This window comes from Triticum dicoccoides, chromosome 1A (assembly GCF_002162155.2).
Source record: "Triticum dicoccoides isolate Atlit2015 ecotype Zavitan chromosome 1A, WEW_v2.0, whole genome shotgun sequence".
NCBI classification, from domain to species: Eukaryota; Viridiplantae; Streptophyta; class Magnoliopsida; order Poales; family Poaceae; genus Triticum; species Triticum dicoccoides.
The window spans coordinates 321459508-321481580 of NC_041380.1; the positions used below are offsets into that span (position 1 = coordinate 321459508).

The following is a 22073-nucleotide window of genomic DNA, read 5'->3' on the forward strand; positions in this document are numbered from 1 at the left end:
CAAACGTCCCTCCACCTCTCGAGCATGGCCACTCCACAATCTCCATCGTGAAGTGCCCGCTGCTCCTCTGTATATGTAACCCCTCAGATGAATGGAATCGGCGTGTTCGATCTCTTTCCCTAAAACACTATAGATTCCTAGAATTGCCATAGGAATATGGACTGATTTATCATGGCATCCAACAGATGTTGAAACTCAAAATTTAGATTTAGTTGCCATGGAAACTCAAATTTTTAGATTTGCCATGATGTGTTGCCAGGGAACTAAAAAAGGCTTGTGTTGCCATGTAATTTCTGATTATTTTTATAGGGGCATTTGCATTTCAGCCCCTAACTCGAACCCAACTCAGATCTACCCCTAAAAAATCATGTGCTCAAATTTTCCCCTCGTCCGTTAGGTGTGCTTATACAATGCCCTTCTGTACAGTTTCCACCGCAATTTTGCATATGCATTTGCCATGGCAATTTTAGTTTTTTTTGTGTTGTTTGACATCCCTAGTAATTTAACTACAGAGAAAGTTTGGCATTTTTATAAAAGTAACATGGCAAATTCGAATGTGCATTTGCCATGGCAATATTTTCCATATTTTCTTTGTGCTATTTTTTGTCCATGGAAAATTTGTTCAACATTTTCCCATGACAAAATTTTCAAAATTCACCCATGGTAAATTGTTCAAAATTATGTCTTAAAAATGTGTTATTTTCATCCATGACCAACACTCAAGTTAACTCATGGCAAATACGTTAATTTTTTTTGCCATGGCAAATGTGTAACTTTTTTTTCTCATGGCAAACGCTCTAGCTCAAGGTAGTATAAGAAAATTTTCCACATGGCAATTTGCTCAAATGTTTTTGCCATGTGAAAAATGAATCAAGACTCATGGCAACATACTAAAGTTAGCTCATGACGGCAAGTTAGCTAATGGAAAATTAACTTTTTAGCAGGAAAAGTTTTCATCCTTGGCAAACTTTTTTTCCCATGGAAAATTGTTCAAAATGTATGCCATGGCAAATCTGTAATTTATTTAGTTAGCACAAGGAAAGTCCCCCCATGGCAATTTCGCGCAAATGTTTTTCCCATGGCAAATTCCTATTTCATAGCCATGGGGGAACATCATGCCATGTTAATTGTTAATTTGTGATGTCTACCTATACTATGCTTTTTCTATGTCATTTTGTTAATGTTTTGTTTTTGTACATATAGTAGTTTTAGACAGTTTTTTATTTTTCTAAAAAACTCTGTGCAAAAGGAAATTGTGTCAAGCCTCCTGGCCTAGGAAGGGCCTGGCTGACGTGGTGAGTGTGCAGGCTGTCGACCTAACCTACCGAACAGAATCGTTCGGTGGATCGATGGTTCCACCGAACGAATCGTTCGGTAGGGTGGTCCTCCTGCCACACATGTGGTGAATATCGGCGTCCAAAAACTACCCAAATGATAAGTGCCACACGTGTGGCACGAAGCAACATGGTCCAAACGCCTCCATAACCATCCATCTTGCCACATCAAACAGATGACATCAGCAGAATCGTTTTGGTTTTTTGAATTAAAAATCCATTTTCATCATTAAATCCTTCTCAGTGGGATCTTCGAAACTAGATCCCATATTGATATGTTTCGACGACTTTTTTTGGGGGGGGGCAAAAAGTTGTCATGATGTTTACACTTAAGTTGCCATAACCACGGCAAATTTAATTCATGGATCATAGCAAATTTTGGTAATTCATCATGGCAAATTTAGTTTATACATCATGTCAATTTTAGTATTTTGACCATGAAAATTATTTTTTGTATGGACCATGGCAAATTTTAGTGCATGTATCACGTCAAATTTAAGTACTTCACCATGGCCATTTCATTTTATGGTTCATGGCAAATTTGAGTCATTGATCATGCATTTTTGAAGTAATTGACGACGGATTTATTTTTAATTATGAACCATGTCAAAATTATTTCATGGATCATGGCAAATTTTAGTAATTCACCATGGCAAGTTTAGTTTATTAATTCCCTTTTTTATAATGTCAAAATTTAATTTAAACGTAGTAGAAAAGGTAATTGAAACATATCATGGCAAGTTCAGTGTAAACACCATGGCAATTTATGTGCAATGCACATGGCAACTTTTACAAAAAAAAGTCGTCAAAACATATCGATATGAGATCTAGTTTCGAAGATCTTGTCGTGACGGATTTAATGGTGAAAACGAATTTTCAATCAAATTTTTTATTTAAGAGATAAAACATTTTAAAAACTGGAAACCTAAAAAGATTTCTACATGCATGCATGCGGTGACATGGCAATCTGTTGCTATAAGAACGTTTGATCAGGACGGTTCGTCTTCTCCTAGACTCCCTCCCTCCCGCCCCTCCCAATTTTGGCACACAGCCAAAACAATCCCAGAAAAATTCAAAGACAATGCAAGAACTAGCCGCTGATTCCACCCCATTCCCCTCTTTCCTTCGGGTCTTCGTCGGACGGCAACCATGGACAGCGGCAACGACAACGGCGGCGGCGGGATCCTGGAGGGGTACAGGATCTGGATGGGCGCGAGCGTGGTCGCGGCATTCTTCATCTCCATGGAACGGTTCTCCTGCATTCACATCCACACCATGGACGACGAGGATGACTACGACCCTGAGGAGGCCAAGGATCGCCCCCTCATGCTCTCCCGCCCCCAGGCCCTCCCCGAGTACTACTACGACCGATCCGGGTCCTCCGCCTCCTTCGCCAAGATGTGAACAGGTCCTGGCCCGTATTGGGATCATATTGCTATTTCTTTGACCTGTTTATTGATTAGCATTTTTGTGTGTGTTGTTTTGTGATTCATTCAGCCGCGCCATGATCTGATTGTGTCGTCGTGTGAGGTGTTCAAGAAATATAGCCCTGCATTCTTCATGTGTGATTCGAACGGCCGATTAATCTTTCAATTTTGTACCATCTATTCACGAATCTTCTATTAATTTGATTCCAAGACGGTCATATTAATCCTGTTTTACATATTTCTGGCATTCTTTTTCCAAAGGAGTGGAGCTAATGCACATGTAATTTGGACATGCAGCACCATGTTTCTGATAGTTCTAACACTTAGCTGGAGCCCGAATCTTATTAGTTTCAGATTATGTTTCTGCACGAATAATTCGTTTCAGATGTTTGGAGAGAAAATTGGCCCTGGTAGTTGTTTCCGTATCTCAAGTTTATTCCCTTTATTCCCCAATCTGCAAGGCTGCAATTGTCTACTTCTTTTTTCAACCTTACATTTGGTAAATTTGCAACTATATATAGCGTCTGTAAACCGTTGCAACTATAGGTTTTGTGCAGCACCTTTTGATTTTCATCATTTGGTAAGTAGTTTATTCGGCTTGCTAAATCTTGTGAAATATTCAAAATCGGTTGTTGGACAACCGTGCAACTTGTTTCAAATTATCAAATTAGTTCGGAGCGTGATTTTTATGTTTGCAATGGGATTTTGAGTTGTGTTGCATTATGCAGAACATGATGGCACTAGCACAAGATAAGTTGTGATGATTGAGAGCATATTATGGCAGGTGGCGAGTGAGGTGCTCGGTTAAGCAGAAGGCACGGTCATCGAATTTTGACGATTGACGACTAACTTTGATTGGGAAGGAAGATCTGTGGAGAAAAAAATGAATGTAACTAGCTACTGCGTGCTATGTGCTGTGGTCGAATTAGGCCATATGCCTTGGATGTCTGTTCTTTTCTTCTTTCTAATTTCGCTTCATCTACTCGGTGATTTCCGGACCTGAATAGTATTTTGATTACAGAATGAGAAGAGGCCTTCCGTTTGTTTCAAAGAAACGTATACAATGATGCTGTGAATTTGTTTCAATGAAGAGATTTACTGTTACTGAAGTATCCTCCAATTATATTTTACTTGCCCTTTCTTGCGAAAATTGTAGTTGTCATGTCATGTAAAAAAAACAGTTCTTAATAGTGCATTCAGGTCAAAAGGCAGTCCTTTTGATCTAGAGGTTGAATCTGTTTCCGGAGCGTCTTACTTAGTTTGTCGCAGCTCATGTAAGAGAACTGATTTGTTTTAGAGAGAATGCAAGAGAACCGAAGTTAGGATTATCAAGACGGAGTAATCATCTGAGAAAATAGAGTATTTGACAAAAAAAACTAACATTATTGGGGTCTCGATCCGACAGAAATACCACTTTAAAACTGCCAACAAAGATCAACGACTTGAATCTATTTTTTATTATTTTTGCTAAAAATTACCACTTTTGGATAATGGCCTGTTTAAACTATTTAAATGTGTCCATGACAAACGGGGCCCACTTGTCAGGGCTGACGTGGCAAGAAAGTCAACTCCATTTATTTTAATTGTTATATTTACCGTTATATAGGTGGGACCCATATGTCAGCATCTACCTTCTTCCTCCTCTCTCTAGCATTTTCTCGAATACCTTGTGTGCATCGGGCAGAGGGCAGCATCAGCTGGGGAGGAGATTTAAGAGAAGACTGATAGAAGAAAATAATGAATCTATGAACATGTCACAAGGAGTTGACGATGATGGATTTGATGAAATTGATAAAGTGATGGAGACCGAACATTGTGGTGGATACAAAGGTCGAGATATTGGCAGTGGAGAATACTTTACTCAAGAGGAGCTCTAGGGTATATATATCTAAAATACAATCTTCCTGGAGAACGCTATTGAGCAGGCCAAGAAGCGCAACCTTTGACCTAACGGTTACACCTTCCTTTTCTATTAAAGCATCTTTTCAATAGACTAGCAAGATGCCCGTGCATTACACAGAACATCAAGATGCATTTTTTTATAAAACACATGTTGTGATTGACCCATGCAAGAGTAATCTCATGTGTAAAAACTAATGATACCTCAAAAATTTTATCGAAAAAATGGTATCTCGAGAATTTCATCGGAAAAATGATATCTCGAGAAAGATGAGAGATAAGGTGAAGAGTGGGGCATGGTGGTGACTGGTGGTCGGACTGGGCGGAGGCATGGGGATGGACGACGCCAACAGCGGCCACCATGCCAGATTGTTTCAGAGACTTCCTTTTTTAATTGCTCAGCAATGAGGTTGTGGGAGATAAGGATGAATGAAGCAAGGCCTTATCTATAAATGTGGAGAGAGGTGCGGTTTTTTTTTTGTAAAATTGTCATAGTTTGCTTTCTATCCGTCAGATGTAAATCGGACGGTCTATATTACAAGATGACAGGCACACCATCATCACCAACTCGATTTTTTTTATAAGAATAGAGATGGTGTAGATAAAATAACTAATTTTTACATCGCAGAGGCCTAAAAACGCTGCTTCAACAGATGATGTAGATGCAAAAAAATAAATTGTATCACCTTCTTCAGGTGATGTAGAACACAACACTTGAAGATGCATGCAAATTTGCATCTCTACCTCCCTGGTGATGTAAAATGGCAGTCGCACGGGGCAACCTTAACTTCATTTCCTTCCTACCCACCGTGCGACCGCGTCCTCTCTACTTGTCGCCTGCTGCCCAGCCGCCGCCATGACACCCGCCCACCACACCACGCCGCATCGCCCCGCCGCCAGATCTGGCCTCTCCACCGCCCCCACCGCCGGTTCCACAGCTCCTGCCGCCGGACGCCTCCAAATTGGCCGTTGTTCCATCGTCGAATCGCCGCCGCCCGATTTGAGCTCCCCCAATGCCCCACCGCCGCCAGATTCGAGCCGCGCACCCGCCGCCGCTTTTCCACCACCAAACTCGAGCTTCTCACGCCGCACAGCCGCTGCCAATCTGCCGCCCGATTCACAGCCATGCTACCGGCCATTCGAGCTCCTGCCACTGCATTCGACCTCTCGGCTCTCGCCGCTCGGCCACCAGCACTCCTCTCGAAGCTCGGCCGCTACCGCTGAAGAAAATCTCAAAGAGCAAGACCGACGGGTACGACAATGCCAACAAGGACGAGTTCTGGGAGTAGTTCGAGAGCGACGACGAGTAGACTAGGAGTAGTAGTAGTAGTTCGATGGATGTAGTAGTTTGAACTATGTTTAATTATGTCTGAATTAGAATGATGTTTGCTTCAAATGAACTTGCTATGCTTAAATTATGTTTGAAATGTTGTAGTAGTTGAACTAGTTTACATCTTCAAATACATCATCTGTTAGAGTAGAAGTTTTACATCATCAAATATACATCATCTGTTGGAGTTGGAATTTTTTTAAGATGTAAAAAAGCATATTGGAGATGCTCTTAGTTCTTTTTCTACTTTACCTCACACCCTTGTTTCCGTTATACCTTTGAGAACATACATACATACATATATATATATATATATATATATATATATATATATATATATATATATATATATATATATATATATATATATATATATATATATATATATATATATATATATATATTCGTCACCCTGGGTGAGGACTTCCTCACCCCAGCCGACCTGTGTAGCATACCTTAGTCGTTGTAAGGTTACATCAGAGTAGAAGTGTTCTGTAAGACAGTCTAGCAACGCAAGATTACCACACTTATGCCTTGTAAAGTTACGTCATGGAAGCAAGGTAGGCACACCGAAACCACCACCGTAAGAAACAAGGTGATTGCAACTTAAAATTATGGCAACAAATGGCGGATGTGTTTCTTTTTTTTCTATTGAGATAAGGCTGCATTCTGGCATTAACAATTTTTTATATATTAGCAAAATGTAAGTAAAAATATTTTAATAGATCGATGAAACGGGCTGAAACAATCAGTGGCCCTACGTTTATCTTTTGTTCAGAAGTCAAGATTTTCTCTCTCCTGACTGTAGCTAACCATGACTCCGTTTCTTGCTTAGTACTGCTACTTTTCTTGTTCATCCTGTCTAGTAGGGATCCTCATCGTGCTGCTCTTAAATGAGATGATGCTCCAGCACCAGGTCAGATTCCTGCTCAGCCCAAGGAGAACAAGAACTTCAAGCATCAAGTGATCTCTAGGACTATTTAAAACACTTCTCTTTGTCCCTGTAAAAGAACACTTCTCCTTAAAACACTACTCAGTTGCAGCGTGGCCACCACGGAAAGGCAAGAAGCTGCCTTGGGTCAGACTGCAGTATATCCATAAAAGCATAGGGCACTAAGCACTTGAGTGAGCTACATTACAACGAGCCAACTTTGAGCTATCATTAGAATCTGAGAGATGAGGCTGTCTTGGGCAATTATGTTCCTTGACATTGAACTTTCTAGGAATGTAAATAACCTATGTTTGAGTATGGCTCGTCGCAGAAAGGAAATCTTAAAAATGACTCCTTATTTCCCATTGTCCAGGAATATGGCGAAGATCATTGGAAGCTATTGCCTGTGCTAGAGTCTGGTTATATGTCAGGAAGAATGATCTGGCCACTTGTAATGGTGGTGGCGATTCGAGCGGCTACCTGAAGAGCTAGCGCGCTTCCGCCTGGAAGGGTGAGATGCTTTTGTGCTGTTGTTCTCCATCAATTTGAATGAAGAGCATTGTATCTCTTGTAGAACCTGGACTCCCTCGTATATGCATATTGTTGACCATACTGGAAGTAGTTCCGTAATGTTCATCACTCTGAAAAGCAAAAAAGAAAAGGCAGAGAGAGAGAGAGAGGATAAATTATTTACTTCGATAAATACAAAGGGTCACAATAGAAGGTACTGTAAAAGAGACTAAAAATCACATATATTTTACAATATTTTGAAAGTAAAGGGGAGCCCAGAGATTGCTCTAAAAAGTTGCGACAGTTTAATCATTTTCAAAAGGAGACAAAACATGTATGGAATGTATATTTAAGGCACCACAGACAAATAAATATGTTTTTAAGTATGCATTCAGTTCAATATATAATAGTTGGTTGCATTCATATATGGAAGATAAAGTTATATATCGCAAATTGCAAGAATCAAATATTGCAGCTAATTAAAGTTTAGATCAGAGCACCTCAAAAGCTGACATGTCCTAGTATTCCATAGATTCATAGCAGGTGTCATTTTGGATCTCTTAAACATGCAAACAATAGTAATTGCAGGACCAACAGCAAAACAGCCTTGTGTCTTTGTACTTTTCTTATTTGAATCAGCCCTAGCTTTATCACTATCAATCATCTATTATGGATCTTTGGTTACAAGAAACAAAACACTCATTTAAGATAAATTTAGTGTGAGAGACAAAACATAAAATTTTAATGATCTAGCACAATAATATCTCATATAGTGCAACCTAATCAGATGATATATAATGGAACATTCTCTGACGATCCAGATAATTTTAAAAGAGCAAATTACAAAATACGATAGGATGAGAGGTGCAACTTTTCCAATGGTACTATAACTAGCAGTATCAACTCCAAACATGCTGCATTACCAAAAAAAACACTCTAACCATGCTACATGCTTTGTGTTTTATCTATGGTTGCTTCTATTTCTTAATACCATGTTCAATAAGTTGACTACATATGAGTTTTCGAACACATAGAGTAGATCTCGTAAGCCCAACTTCCATTTCAGTGCATCATAAACCAAATACCGTGACTAATTATACAGAAGAGATGATCGACATCACAAATACTACAGAACTTGTTATATACGCAAGCGGAATTCAGAAATTCTCATCATACTATTTCCAATACTAAAATGGTGATGGTAGTATCCAGCTTCAAGCTTGCTTTTACAGTCAATATATCCTGCTTGCTTTTTCTCACCAACTAAGGTGATAGGGCAAAGGGACCACAAAAATCATAACTTCATCCCTCAGTCCAAAATGAGTGTCTCAACTTTTTACTAAAGTTATACTAAAGTTGAGACACTTCTTTTGGAACAGAGGTATTAATTTGTACATGAATTAAGTATGGTGATCTTTCCAAGAAAATTTTCTACCTATGAAAGGGTGGAACCTATTGCGATCCATAGAAAGGATTTGACGACTCTATTGTTATACCTTACATATTACTCCCTCCGTATCATGTGTCAAAAATGTCTTATATTATGTTACGGAGGGAGTATTAATTACCAAAGGGCAGTCCCTATCCCTACACACCCTCGAAGTTCTGCAGTACGCTGACAGTATCAGGGGGAGACTTCAGCAAGTCCAAATCAATGGCCAGCCTCAAAACATGTGAAATGTCTACCATCTCTTAGTATTGTTAAAAGATTTATGCAGACCTGCTAAATTTTATTATACAAATATGTAGCCGGATTTTCTTATATAGATAGCTAGCTTGTTGTAAACAATGTCTAGTGACATGACAAAAGGGAAAAGTAGGTTAATTAAGAACACTACCTGACAGACTTACCCCCATGTTCTCAGATTCAGCTATTACCAGCTACTATTGATTGACCGAAAAGAAGTGCACTGATTTTTCTGTTGTTTTTAATTTGTTTCATACAATTGCTAGTTTATCCAACAATCTGTGAGGGGACTGTTGGAGCTAACTCGACATTGGCATGTCATAAATTGTTGAGGGTGTGCATAAAAAAATTCAAGATGCCAACAGAAGGTTAGGTAGAGGCCTGATTAGCTCAAACCAAATAAAAGTAAATGCGGTGAATAAGCCTACTTGAGATTAATTAACCATGGATCTGCTCATCAAACTTTCTAACAAAAACAGAGTATATGGCGGAGATCAGCTAGCAAATTGAGCAAAAAGCGGTTCCGAGAATAAAGAGGAAAACATAATCAAAGACGTCCTCAAATATTGCTAATCTGGAATGGAAAGATCCCTTGTGAGATTTTTTTTCGTACCCGTGTGACCGTGTGGCTTCTACGTTTGATGATTAAACAAGGTTAGGAGGATAGTCGTATACTTGTGGCCTTGTGGAGCAGGTGGAGACGGGGAGTCGTTCCTCATGGCTGGACTACATGGAGGAGGGGGCGAGCATACCATCGCTGGATGCTGTCGGCCGACGAGGGCACGAGGTCGCCCGCCGCACGGACACAAGGGCTCGTCCTCACCACACCGCACAAAGCCCAGAGGCTACGCGACGCTACCATCCGCTCGCCTCTGCGCTGCGAGCCACCCAGAACTTCCAGCCGCTCACCGCCGAGATCTGCCACCGCTTCCGCCCTCCATGGACCCTTTCAGAGGCCGGGTTCCAGCTCTTAAACCCACGACTAAAAATAATAACCATCCGCGCACATGCTAAACCAGAAATTACATCGAGGCGGAGAAAAGTTTACGAGTGCGAAGGGGTGAGCGGTGGATCCCGTAAAAAAAAGTGAACGGTGGGGGTGCGAGAACTTCTGGCTAGGTCGATCGATTCGGGTGAGGAATTACTTATTTGGTTATCTCTCCCTAATAATAAAGCACGGATTGGGTCTCCAGGTTCACCATCGCAGCGTTTTTGCAAAAGACACCCCGTAGTTTTTGATATTGAACCCGCACTACTTTTTTAAAGTGGCTATTAGTCTCTTATATATGGGCCGAACAACCCAACCGCAGCTGAGGAGAAAAAGTCTGATCCAGGACTCTTCTCCACCTTCCTTCAAAAAAGGACTCTTCTTCAATTCGTCCTCCGGTCTCGAGGAATCCTCTTCGGCGATGGCAACTCCTCCGCCCTCCTCCTATAAGAACCTCCTCCTCGCGCGAGCCACCTGATTTGCTGAGATCGTGGTAACACGCAAGTGCGGCGCGGAGCTCGCTCAAGGTCGATGCGCCCCGTGGTGGTGGCGTTCGAGGCGGGTCGGCCCGAGCTGGGTCGATCCAACCGCCGTCGCCAGCCATGTGTTCTTGATCCCGTGGACGACCTCACCGACAACAAGCAGGATAGCTACGATGAATTGTGGACGGGCCCAGCAGCGTCCTATGTGCGGGCGCCGGCGACGTTCTTCGCCTTGTGGACGTGCTCCACGTCGATCCCGGCGAGGACGTCTACATCTCCGTCCCCAGGGCTTCTATCGACACCACGAGGTCACCGACATCACCGCTGGATGCGCCACATCTTGCCCTCCCCTACTGCTAGCCAATGGGCTGCTGCTCTCCTAGACGAGCTACGGTGGTCGCCCACAGGGTGTTTGACGGAATTCCCATCAAGGATGGCATCACTTGGGCGACCATAGACTTCGATGGAGGTTTCCACGACGAAGCAGTAAGTCTTTTGACCTGCATGTGTCACGAATGACAGGGACTCATTGGTGCTATGCTCGTCCATGCCATTGTGGCTGTGTTTGGCTGAGCAAACCAAGGAACTTCAGTGAGCTGTTGCACGCGCATAAAGAGAGCCTGCAATGATGTAGGTAGTTCGGCCTGCTACGCCGGACGCGAGGTTGCCATCAAGATGTCAGCAAGCCATTTAAAGCTGGAAAGGAGTGATATGATTCATGCCTCTTCACACTGTATACAATCTGATGAAGAGGGAATCAAGGTTCTCTTCTTCTGTCCTGTGAATATTTTGTTTTCTATTTGTAGAAAAACAAAGCAGCAAGCCTCCTCGCAGCTTCCATTAAAAACCCATGTGCCAGAAAGTTCTTAGCATGAAACCAAGTACTACCACATTTCTGAACTGTGTATTTTAGTGAAATCTCTTGGAGTTTATGGATCTGGTGGAACAAATATTGTTTAGACATGATTGTTTTTCTCCATAGTTACTTTCTAAATCATTATTATTATTCTCCTAATAGTATACTCTCCATTTCATAAAAGTGCAATTTGATTTGAGAATCCGGGGATGGACGAGACAGGTTTGTACCAAACAATTTCCTCGGAAATTTCTTACAATCCCCTACAAAATAGACAGTATGACTATTAGGAGAACTGTTTGCAAGGGGATGGACGAGACAGGTTTGTACCAAACAACTTCCTTGGAAATTTCTTACAATCCCCTACAAAATGGACAGTATGACTATTAGGAGAACTGTTTGCAAGGGGATGGACGAGACATGTTTGTACCAAGCAATTTCCTTGGGAGTTCTTACAATCCCCTACAGAACCATCCTTTTCTTTGTAGGGAAGCAAATATTTTGGGTTGTATCATACTAACGTGAGACGGAATGGATCAGTATGAGGTGTTGGATCAGACTTGGAAGGGCTCTTTGGCTCTACACTCCAGGTGAGGTACAAGGTTGAGCAGAAGAGGTTAGTGTAATTCCAGCCATGTTCATTGCTCTCCAGGATCTTCTGAAGTATGGCTTTGTTTCAGGTATGTCTCCAAGGTTGCAAGGGATATGACATTGCCTTTGTTGTGCTCGGGAATAAGTGGTCATGAAAAATACAGGTTTGTTCTTGTTCACTTGGTTGGCCACCACTTTTTAGTTATATGAGTTGTTTTTACTGCTTGCATGTGACAGTCAGAATATCAGGTAGGACTCTATTTTTTCTTCTATATTCGGTTGGACAGCCTGGAGTTTCAGCATGGATTCTGTTCCATTGTATTTTGAAATAGCCAAAGGTCTCTAATAACACTAAGTAGCAACAGCAAGTTGGTCTTCGTACCAGTTGGCTTTATGAGTACGTGATGTCATTTCAGATCATAGACCAACCACTCCTCCCCCTTTTGTGCATATGTATAGAGATATATACCTTTGGTTATCTATCACGTCTTTTGTAATATGTGTATTTGTTGATCCACTGATTTTACCAAAAAAATCTTACGAGAAAAATACTAAGAGCCAACTTACTTCATCAAGAATCAACATTGCATCTCTGATATTCTGTGGGTTTGTAATAGCATGTCTAGCATGCCAGCAACTTTGAAAAACATGATGCACCATGCTGCAAGAATCAGAATATCAATGCGTACATGCCTTTTCAGTCCATATTTAGAAGTGATACAAAATTGTATTCCTTTTGTTTCTGTTCAGAAGTAAAAATCAACTCAGAAATAGAAATGGACCTGATATATGATTTTCTTCTGCCTGTAGTCTACACTAAAGAATGTCCATCCTTGCCTTCCATCACCTGTCCTACCGGAACAAAGCCATTTTTTCTGTATCTAATTGGTTCATAGACCCAGTTTGTTTATATCCAGAGTTCATAGATGGATTAGTAAACATATAACCTTTTTTTAGAAACATAGAACCTTTTGGTGTCAAATGGTTATGCAGGTCCGAGCATGCTCAAAGTAGGCTAGGAAGGTGACCAACAATTATATTGTGCACTTCATCACCTATGTAAAATGGTTCTTCATGGTGGACCATATTTTCTGTGCATATTTAGCTAAGTATTCAGTTAAATACAAACATGTGACTTGCACCAAAAACAAATGTACAATATTTTTTTATCTAGAAGCAGTACAACTCTTGATTATTTAAGATGGTCAGACATCCTTTTTAGGTTCAGATGTATACTTTCTATTCTTGCACTTGGCCGACCATGCTTGAATATTATTTAACGATGGAACATATTTTGGTGCTATTTTTTCTCCAAGTTAACGATGGAAGAAATTTGTACGAATATTTATCTGCTCTTTGACGTTCTTGTGAATTTTCTGAAGCTCCGCAACTCTGCAACCAAAAAAGCTCTCTGAACTTGCCGCTGATTCATCTAACTGCTCCTGCTGCTCTTGGCTGCCTTCGGATGAAGGTACTGCTTCGGTGCTAGATTGGATGGATAAGCAAGAAAGCAAACCGAATGGGAAAAGATTGGGAGCATATGCATTGGTTTGGAAACTAAAAAAAGGAGAAGATAAGAGTATGTGGTGGACAAAGGTCACCCGTTTATCAACAACTAGGTGCCGGCTTCGTTTTTTAAAGCAAGACTTCCAAAATATTATTTTGTGAATGTATAAATTTGTATCTAATAAAATTGAGCAGGTTGACTTTTACACTGATTGTGTAATATTGACATATTCTTATCAGTTTTTTTCAAGCTTTTCTATTGTTACTACTATGTTACAATGAGTTCAATCGTACTCGCAGTGCAAGAAAAACTGAATGTTGCTACCAATTTAACTTACCATTGCACAATACAGGATAATCACCATTACCAGTGATTTCACTGAGGAGCAGATGGAAAAAATGACAGATTGAGAAATAAATATACCACTAGACATGGATCAAATTATGCAGATATGTAAACCACCGAGGCGTCGCAGACTCTAACATGTCCACGGTTAGACAATTGATGCTACCCATGGGGCGCGTCATGGTGCACTTCAAGTACCTATCGTATATAAGAGAGGCGGCTGCACCGGTTTTGCGTTGGTGGTCACATTGCATAATAAGGAAATAAAAAGAGTAGCGAAAGCACGGCTTGAAGCGGCTGTTCATGATCAAGCAGTTTTAGGATTAAGAACAAAATGTTCGACAAAATGTTATCGGTGATATAGCAAAATGTTAAGGTCATTGGAGATTATGATTTTTTGTTCTCCCGTTGCAACGCACGGGCTCTTTTGCTAGTTAATATATATAGCGAAAGCCCTATTCAGCTCCGAAGCTCAAATGTTCCCTCATGAACAGTAAAAATCAAAAAAATAGTAAAAAAACAAAATTACGATTTTTTTATGGCAAACGTTGACAACTTTTTTGCATGCATACCAAAATTTAGTATGAAATGACATTTGTGGAAGTCATGGCGAAAAAATCAACAATCCAAAAATATTTTCAAAACCAACATTTTTGGAGCATCGATGTTTTTCCTTTTGCCACGACTTCCACGAACGTCATTTCGTGCTGAAATTTTGCAAGTATATAAAACATTTGTCAAATTTTACCATAAATAAAATTCAGAATTGGTTGATTTTTATTTTTACTGTTCATGAGGGAGCGTTTGAGCTAGCAAATACTCCACGCCCGAAGATACAATGGCTAATGTAGATCTAATTAAGAAACATGAACATGCTAGTACTTTTAAGAGTCAAAATGTAGCTAGTTCAAAATAAATCATGTACTCAACCTTGTGAGAATGCGCCAAAGAGTAGTAGCGAAACTAGGGAGCGAGCGAGCCAGGTCAGGTGAAGGCGTCATGTCAATGTTTGCATCTTCTCTTCTCATGGATGTTATATGAAGAAATATAATTCTAGCAGCAACTATGTAGGTAGGGCAGTTTTGCTTTTAAATAATTGTGATCCGTGAGCCATATATGAAGGTCAACATTTATTTTGGGACGCTCTTCATGTCTATGGAAACCACGCTTTGGCGACAAGCGGCAGGCCGCCCTTGATCCGCACAGCGATGCCGTTCACCTCGCTCATGTCCAGCAGCGTCCCTGGCATGTTCCCGCCGGCGGGCTCCCAATCAAAGCGATGCAGCAAGCTCGCGATCGCCATTTCGAGAGTCGCCATGGCGAACCCGATCCCCGGGCACCCTCTCCTCCCGGCACCGAACGGCACCAGCTCGAAGTCCTGGCCCCTGAAGTCCACGCTGCTGTCCAAGAACCTCTCCGGCCAGAACTCATCGGGGCGCTCCCACGTCGCCGGGTCCCGGCCGATGGCCCACGAGTTGATCACGACCTGCGTCCGCGCCGGGACGTGGTGGCCGAGTATCTCGGCGTCCGCGGGTGGCTCCCGGGGCACGAGGAGCGGGACCGGCGGGTGCAGCCGGAGAGTCTCCTTGACCACGGCCTTCAGGTAGCCTACCTTGTCGACGTGGTCCTCGGTGACGTGGTCGGCGCCGCCCACGGCCGCTCGGATCTCGTCCTGGAGCTTGCGCATCGCGCGCGGGTGGGTGATGAGCTCCGCCATGGTCCATTCCATCGCCGTGGTCGTGGTGGAGGTGCCGCCCGCGAACATGTCCTGCTCGAGTCGACTGATTTTTAGCAGCGCCGATCAACAAACTATATCACGCGCACGCCCACGATATAGTACTATATCAATTCGTGCGATACGAGCAGAACGTCTACGTACCAAGATAATGGCCTTAATTTCGACAGTTCCGAGACGAACGCCGGCGTCCTTGTCTGTCTCGTTTACATCGAGCAGCACGTCCACGAAGTCGCGGTGATCATTGCCGTCGGCGTCGTCTCGCATCTGCCGCCCGCCTGCTTGACGCCGCCGTCTGCGGTGGTCCTCAATGACCTTCTCGACCATCCCGTCCAGGGCCTCGAACGTCCGCCTCGCCTTCCCTTCCAATCCCCGCACAGAGTCCACCCAGCCCATCCCCGGCAGGAGCTCCCCCAACGGCGTCGTCCCGAGCAGCACGTCGAATTCGGCGAACACCTTCCTCAGCTCGCGTCCTCTGTCGTCGCCTTCGTACAGCCCCCGCGCGCTATCGTCGCCGAACGCGGCGCGGGAGACGACGTAGTTGGCATAGGCGATGAGGAGCTCGCTCAGGTCAACGACAGCGCCAGCGCCGGCGCCGGTACGGACACGCTCGACCAGCGCGGCGGCCTCCTCCTCCCGGACCCGGCGGAAGGACAGGATGCGGCGCGGGCTGAGGAGGTGGACCGCGCAGATGCGGCGTGTCTGCCGCCAGTAGTCACCGTAGGGCGCGAACGCGACGTCGCGCCCATAGAGGAGCCGCTCGGCCATGACAACCCTGGGGCGGCTCGCGAAGGCGAGGTCGCGGGATTTCATCACCTCCTCGGCGGCGACGGCGGAGGAGACGAGCACGGTGGGCACGCGGCCGAGCCGGATCAGCAGAACCGGTCCGTGCTTCGCGGCCAGGGACCCGAGGCCCCGGTGCGGCAAGGAGCCGAGGAAGTGGAGGTGGCCGAGGAACGGGAGGCCTGGCGGCGACGGCGGCAATCTGCGCTTCCCATTGTTGCTGGGCTTCTTGCCAGAGAGGAGGTATAGGAGAGATACGACCAAGGTGGGGATGAGTATGAGGACCGCGGCAAGCGACACCGCCATGGATGCTGGCTTGACGATCGCCACCTTTCGACACCAGTGAGTGAGTGTGAAGCAAATGGTGGCTCCGCGAGAAGATTTAAACAAGCGGCGAACTGGAAGACGACGCGCGGGAAGGAATGCAGCGATGCTCTCGTCGTCTCATCCGAGGATTCCATGTTTGCATGGCGACAAGACGCCGGCCGTGGCCCAACTCATCGCTTGACACGTACACATTTGATCAGAACACTTGCCTGTGGGGGTCGCTGCCTATTTGATCAGAACCCTTAGGCCCCGCTTGGATTCGGTGTAAACTTATACACCCGGATTTAATCTACAAGTGTATTTTACCGGTCGCAGTGTTATTTCCGCCTAGATTGAAAACGACGGCTCGAGGTCTGTTTTGGTTACAAGTGTATTTAGGAGCAAACCGACGATCCAAGCGGGGCCTTAAGTTTCAGAACGGACGGCTATGCGCGCCATCAACTGCAGTCCAGGGCACTTGGATAATTGCCTCACCAGCAAGTGTGGAGCGACAAAAAAAAAGTGTGGAGCGACAAAAAGCTCCTGAATTTTCTAGGAGGTCAAGATAGTTAATATAGCATCGCATAAGCCGTTGATGTTTTTTTTTTCAAGAGTACGTCAATGGCGTACCATATTTTTATAGAAGAGAATAAAATATTTATAAGGAGGTGAACAAGGATGCGAACATCCCGTTAGCCACTCCAGCACCAACACACGCACTAAACTAATCTCTCATAAAATGATGTAAACGTCCAACTCATGCGGTGTGCCACTCTCGCAACTCTTTCATGATCTGAGAAGTGAGTTGTTGAGTATTCTTTTGTTGTTCCGTGCGTCCAAACACCCTAGCATTCCTTTGTTTCCATAGCGACCAAGCAGCAAGTATGATGAATGAATCGAAGCCGCGCCTATGCCTAGTCGGAATGACCTTGCGTACTTTGTGCCACCAAGATGTAAAAGTGTGTGTATGATCTAGTTGCGGGGCGCTGATCCATAAGCCGCTGATGTGAGCGATGATAACTACACTCGACCTACGGCGTACTAGATCAATAATTTTTTACTCCTTTTGCTTAGCATGAGCCTGATTGAACAACAGTGTATTCGAACAACAATGTTGCATGAAATATTTTAGAGGCAAGCCACCATGCCAAACTTTATAAATAAAGCCATAACTGGCAATGTCAAATAACAACTAAGTACGCTAGTTAATACTCTCTTCATCTGGAATTAGTTGATGCTCGAACGGAAGCATCTAGAGGAGGTACTACAAAATAGCTCAAACAATCACCAGTCAAGAGCAAAATGACTCAAACTAGGCCCAGAAGGCCCGCCCATAGGAAGAGCAACAGGTAAACACTAAGACAACAAAGGGCAAGGACTAAGACTAAGACATGGGTGGAGAGAACAAGCTGGAGGTGGCGGCGCTAATCTTGTTAATCAGCACATCAACACCTTCGGCCTGAAAGAACAATTAAGAAAAAAATGTTCAATAATAAACTTGTTGTGGGTCGTCCGCAGAGACCAGCACTGAGCAGCGAAAGCAATGCAGAAAGTACGGAGAAACTAGTCGAAAAGATTTGTAACAAAACCAAACACAACTCAAGAAAAGCATAGCCAAAACACAGTTAAATAAGATGTGTTTCACCCTTGGTTTTACTTATCATCCGTCGCATCCTGGAGGAGGGGAAGGCCTGGTAATCGGAGAATCTTTTTCGCAGAGATTTGCAAAGTTCCCTCCAGAGATTGAGTACACGGGGTTTTAGGGAGTGGTTTCTGTAACTCTGTCAGCCAGCGCCTTGGGCCTAGTTATGTAGAACTGGTTGGGCATCTTGCCCCCTTTTTTTATTATATGACACGCATGCTTGTGCGTATTTTAGAAGAAAAAGATATGTCGTGTATCTTTGTTCTTTCCACATAGAACATGTCGTATTAATCGTGCCATTATTATGCTTAAAGTTATGATCATTCACTGGAAGATGCTAACGAATGACCTGCCAGATGAAAACCTTAATTGTGAGAGGAATACATACCCACAAACTTGTTCAAACGACGCCCATGCACAAGTCTGGAATGGAATACAGAGATTTGACCGAAAACTTTCTAAAAGCAGAGTGGGGCCAGAACATATGGTCATTTGTCGACGACAGCGTAGAGAAAAGAGCAAGAAGCTCTTGCCAATTAACCAACTCTAGAGGGACAACCACAGATGATAGTCAAAGACCAGTTATTAGTATAGAGCTTCATAATGGAGATCTCTGAACTGGACCAGTAGAAGAAAAGGACCATGAAGAAAAGCTTAAGGGGATTCTCCTCGTGCCACAAATCCGACTAGAATCTTAACTATGATAGTATGTGACTCCACTGCCAACCATAAATTTAACATGTTCAATAAATTCATCCCCCACTCTGCCTATGGCTTTCCAATATTGACACCCGACCCTTGGATTGGCGTTGTGTGAAACTAGGCTTAGGCAGTTATGTTCTGCTTAGGGCATCTCAAGTGACATGCAACAAATCCCCTCCCTTGTCATTCCACGGACAACACGAAATTGTCCATCAAAACCAGTCTCTAGAGCGGCATCCCCTTTTTTTGAAAAGGAGAAATACCCCCAACCTCTACATCTCCTGATGCACACAGCCATATTATTAATAAAGGTTCAGGTTCAAAATAAGGTCTCAAACAAAACAACGAATCTCATACAAAAGTTGCCACAACCGGCAAAAAAAGGGTAAGATGACTATACACGAACATCGGGTATATGGAGGTCCTTCGTTTCCATTTTGTCCCCATGCATGATGCATCTAGGTAATACAGTACTACCTCGTATAAAGGGCAATATAGACCTTTCACAAATCATACACACTTTCGTATGTATGATGGGTTGTTCGCGGTACGTATATGCCGTTCATTGGTGGGTGTTCAAACAGACATTTTTTGTCTTCTGTCAAAATTCAAAAATTATGCACAACTATAGGTATGACATTTCCCTTATAAAAACAAACCAGTGGTTTTCCTATTTTGGTTTTAGTTTTTTCAGTCAGTTTTTCTTCAGTTTCTTCTTTTTGTATTTCTTTTTTCATCCTATTTTTATTTTTTAAAATTCATGATTTTTAAATATTGTGAATAAATTCACGAAAAACCAAATCCGTGAACTTTTCTTCAAATTCGTTAACTTTTCTAAATCCATTTTTTTTCTAAATTCCATGAACTTTTCTTCAAATTCGTGAACTTTTCTAAATCCATTTTTTTCTAAAATCCGTGAACTTTTTTTCCTAATTTCGTCATTTCTCTAAAAAGCACATTAATTTTGTCTCAAATCCGTTAACTTTTCTTTTAATCCGTGATTTTTTTTCAAATTCGATGAACTTTTGTTTAAAATCGATAAAAAAAATTCCAAAACCCAGCTGGGGCTGAGATGACCAAAACACTTTTTTGCAACTTTTTTAGTGAACTTTTAAAAAACATGCAAAAAATCAAATCCGTGAACACTTTTTCAAAATTGATGAACTTGTTTCAAATTCGCGAGCGCTTGGGCTGGCCCAACGGGTGCCCGACGGGACCAATGTCGTCGCCTAGTTGGGCTAAGGCCTAAGTGTTTTTTTTCTCTTTTTTAATTAATTCATTTTCCTCATTTTCAAATTCACGAGCACGGGTAATATATTTTCTAAAAAGACCATTTTACCCTTTATTATGAAAGGGTATGTAGAGATCTCCTCCGTAGATTATGTTTAGGGGATGTACCAAAGCAAAAGTGTTATTTAAGGATGTGTGCTCCTAATCAACGTTTCAGATTTACAGCACCTAACCTCCTTTCTAGCTGAATAATGGTCGCAAGGCAACAACTCTAGGTATGGTATGATTACCAAATTATACTGCAACTAAGCAGTGTTTGTCCTTTGATGTTTACCTTTAGTTTTCGCAGTTCAATTTTCTTTACCAGCAGTCTACTTGAAGTATCGCTTGCCCAGGCCTCATGTAATGTTATTTGCACTTCACACTTTCATGGAGCTTGTGATTCTGAAGGTCCTACCACACAGGTGATTCTCTGATTCGATTGTCATATGCTGGAAATATTATCCACAATCCAACATCATGTACTTGAATGACATGGCAATCTTTCCATCAGTTCTGTGTCCTGAAATTGATAGAGCTATCCCACTCAGCATCACGGCACCTTAATATGCTTGTGATCTCTCTGGTTGACTAGGAGGGGCTGAAAAATTATCTTTGTTTTCGTTTAGTCTCTTTAATCCATCAGCTACCACCTAACAGAATAAACAATCATATGCATTTGGACGATGTATGAAGAACGGGATATTTAAACTGCTTGCTGTTGTCATGTGGCCTTTGGGATCCACAATTTTGAAGTCCATCCATGTACCTGCTTGGATTGTACTGCCTAACTCATCGATCATCATTGCACTATTCTTATCATACACATCACGAGTCTGATCATATTCTAGTCTGCAAATGGACAAGAGCCCAGCTGTACACGCTGAAGACTTTGACTAGCACCATGCATCACTCTAATAAACACATTACACATCTGCATACATTTCAGTGCATTTTTTACCATGGACACCCGGAGAGTCAGGGTGCCCCATTTTACATGTTGAAGTGCCAGATATTACATACGGTACTTCTATACTCCTAGGTGTTCTATATATAATTCACATCACTCGATGAAGGTGACTGAAAGCACAAACTGCATATCTAGTTTTCCTCTTGCAGGGTAGAAGAAAGTCTCAGTTGTGCAGTGGGTTCGGCCCCTGGGGCACCAACCTCTTGGACACCCTGTGCATGCGCCGATAAACACGAGCCGTATGCTCCCTTGAAGTCGACGAAGACGACTGCTCGGAGGAGTAGGCCTTCGCCGGTGGTGGACCGCCGCCGACGAGGGCCATGGCATCCACGTCCGGTGTCCGTCGGCCATGGCTGACGCTTGCCATGTCTACTAGCAGAAGAAGGGTGACGAGGAGGAGCGTGAGCCTGAGCCTGAGCCTGGTGTCTCGTGATCTCGCCATGGCGCGTGCACTTTGGGAAAAGCTATAGCGTCGACCGTCGAGAGAAGGCGAGGCGGAGGGAGAAGGTGGGGAGGGGAGTTGAAGGACTGGGACGACCTCAAGAGGTTTGAACACAGATGCGCTGCTTTGCTACTTTTTATAGCGGCGAGACACCGATGGCCAACTACCTTTCTTACGGCCTAGGAACTCTTGAGACTCCAGCTGCGCACCGACTTGGACTCGTCATTAACAGCCAGTAGCGTGACGGATTGACCTAATCTAATTGTACTTATATATTGGAGCAGCCAGCTGGTGTGTACACTGAGCTAGGTGACACGCATTGCCTCTGTTTAGCATG

The 22073-nt window shown here is 43.1% G+C and overlaps 3 protein-coding genes across 7 annotated transcripts; 1 reads left to right on the forward strand and 2 right to left on the reverse strand.

Annotated features, from left to right (window-relative positions):
* Window positions 1-10447: 10447 nt before the first annotated feature.
* Window positions 10448-13806, forward strand: LOC119270830. Of its 5 annotated transcripts, none has more exons than XM_037552890.1 (4): window positions 10448-11350; window positions 11913-12034; window positions 12125-12199; window positions 13418-13806. In XM_037552890.1, the coding sequence occupies exons 2-4, from the start codon at window positions 11976-11978 to the stop codon at window positions 13701-13703; spliced, it is 420 nt and encodes a 139-aa protein (XP_037408787.1). In that variant the 5' UTR covers window positions 10448-11350; window positions 11913-11975; the 3' UTR covers window positions 13704-13806. The 5 variants fall into 5 exon arrangements, 3 of the variants coding, with proteins under 3 accessions (XP_037408787.1, XP_037408794.1, XP_037408784.1); XM_037552897.1 differs by having other exon boundaries at window positions 11933-12034; XM_037552887.1 differs by having other exon boundaries at window positions 10448-11074; window positions 11223-12034.
* A 1234-nt stretch (window positions 13807-15040) lies between these two features.
* LOC119286012 (cytochrome P450 71A1-like) lies at window positions 15041-16711 on the reverse strand. The gene is made up of 2 exons (XM_037565371.1): window positions 15767-16711; window positions 15041-15655 (listed from the first exon to the last, which is right to left on the reverse strand). Exons 1-2 carry the CDS (start codon window positions 16709-16711, stop codon window positions 15041-15043), a joined length of 1560 nt encoding a protein of 519 aa, XP_037421268.1.
* Window positions 16712-21175: 4464 nt separating this feature from the next.
* On the reverse strand, window positions 21176-21834 carry LOC119286082 (CLAVATA3/ESR (CLE)-related protein 14). The gene has a single exon (XM_037565447.1). It carries the CDS (start codon window positions 21734-21736, stop codon window positions 21458-21460), a length of 279 nt encoding a protein of 92 aa, XP_037421344.1. The 5' UTR covers window positions 21737-21834; the 3' UTR covers window positions 21176-21457.
* Window positions 21835-22073: the final 239 nt, after the last annotated feature.

What these genes read in the sequence shown, in the direction of transcription:
- LOC119270830 (XM_037552890.1), top strand. Translation starts at nt 11,976, where the DNA reads ATGGATCAGTATGAGGTGTTGGATCAGACTTGGAAGGGCTCTTTGGCT. An exon ending in TCTTTGGCTCTACACTCCAG is followed by an intron (nt 12,035 to 12,124) that starts GTGAGGTACAAG and finishes GCTTTGTTTCAG; the next exon opens with GTATGTCTCCAAGGTTGCAA. An exon ending in AGTGGTCATGAAAAATACAG is followed by an intron (nt 12,200 to 13,417) that starts GTTTGTTCTTGT and finishes AATTTTCTGAAG; the next exon opens with CTCCGCAACTCTGCAACCAA.
- LOC119286012 (XM_037565371.1), bottom strand. Translation starts at nt 16,711, where the DNA reads ATGGCGGTGTCGCTTGCCGCGGTCCTCATACTCATCCCCACCTTGGTC. An exon ending in AAATTAAGGCCATTATCTTG is followed by an intron (nt 15,656 to 15,766) that starts GTACGTAGACGT and finishes CGACTCGAGCAG; the next exon opens with GACATGTTCGCGGGCGGCAC.
- LOC119286082 (XM_037565447.1), bottom strand. Translation starts at nt 21,736, where the DNA reads ATGGCGAGATCACGAGACACCAGGCTCAGGCTCAGGCTCACGCTCCTC.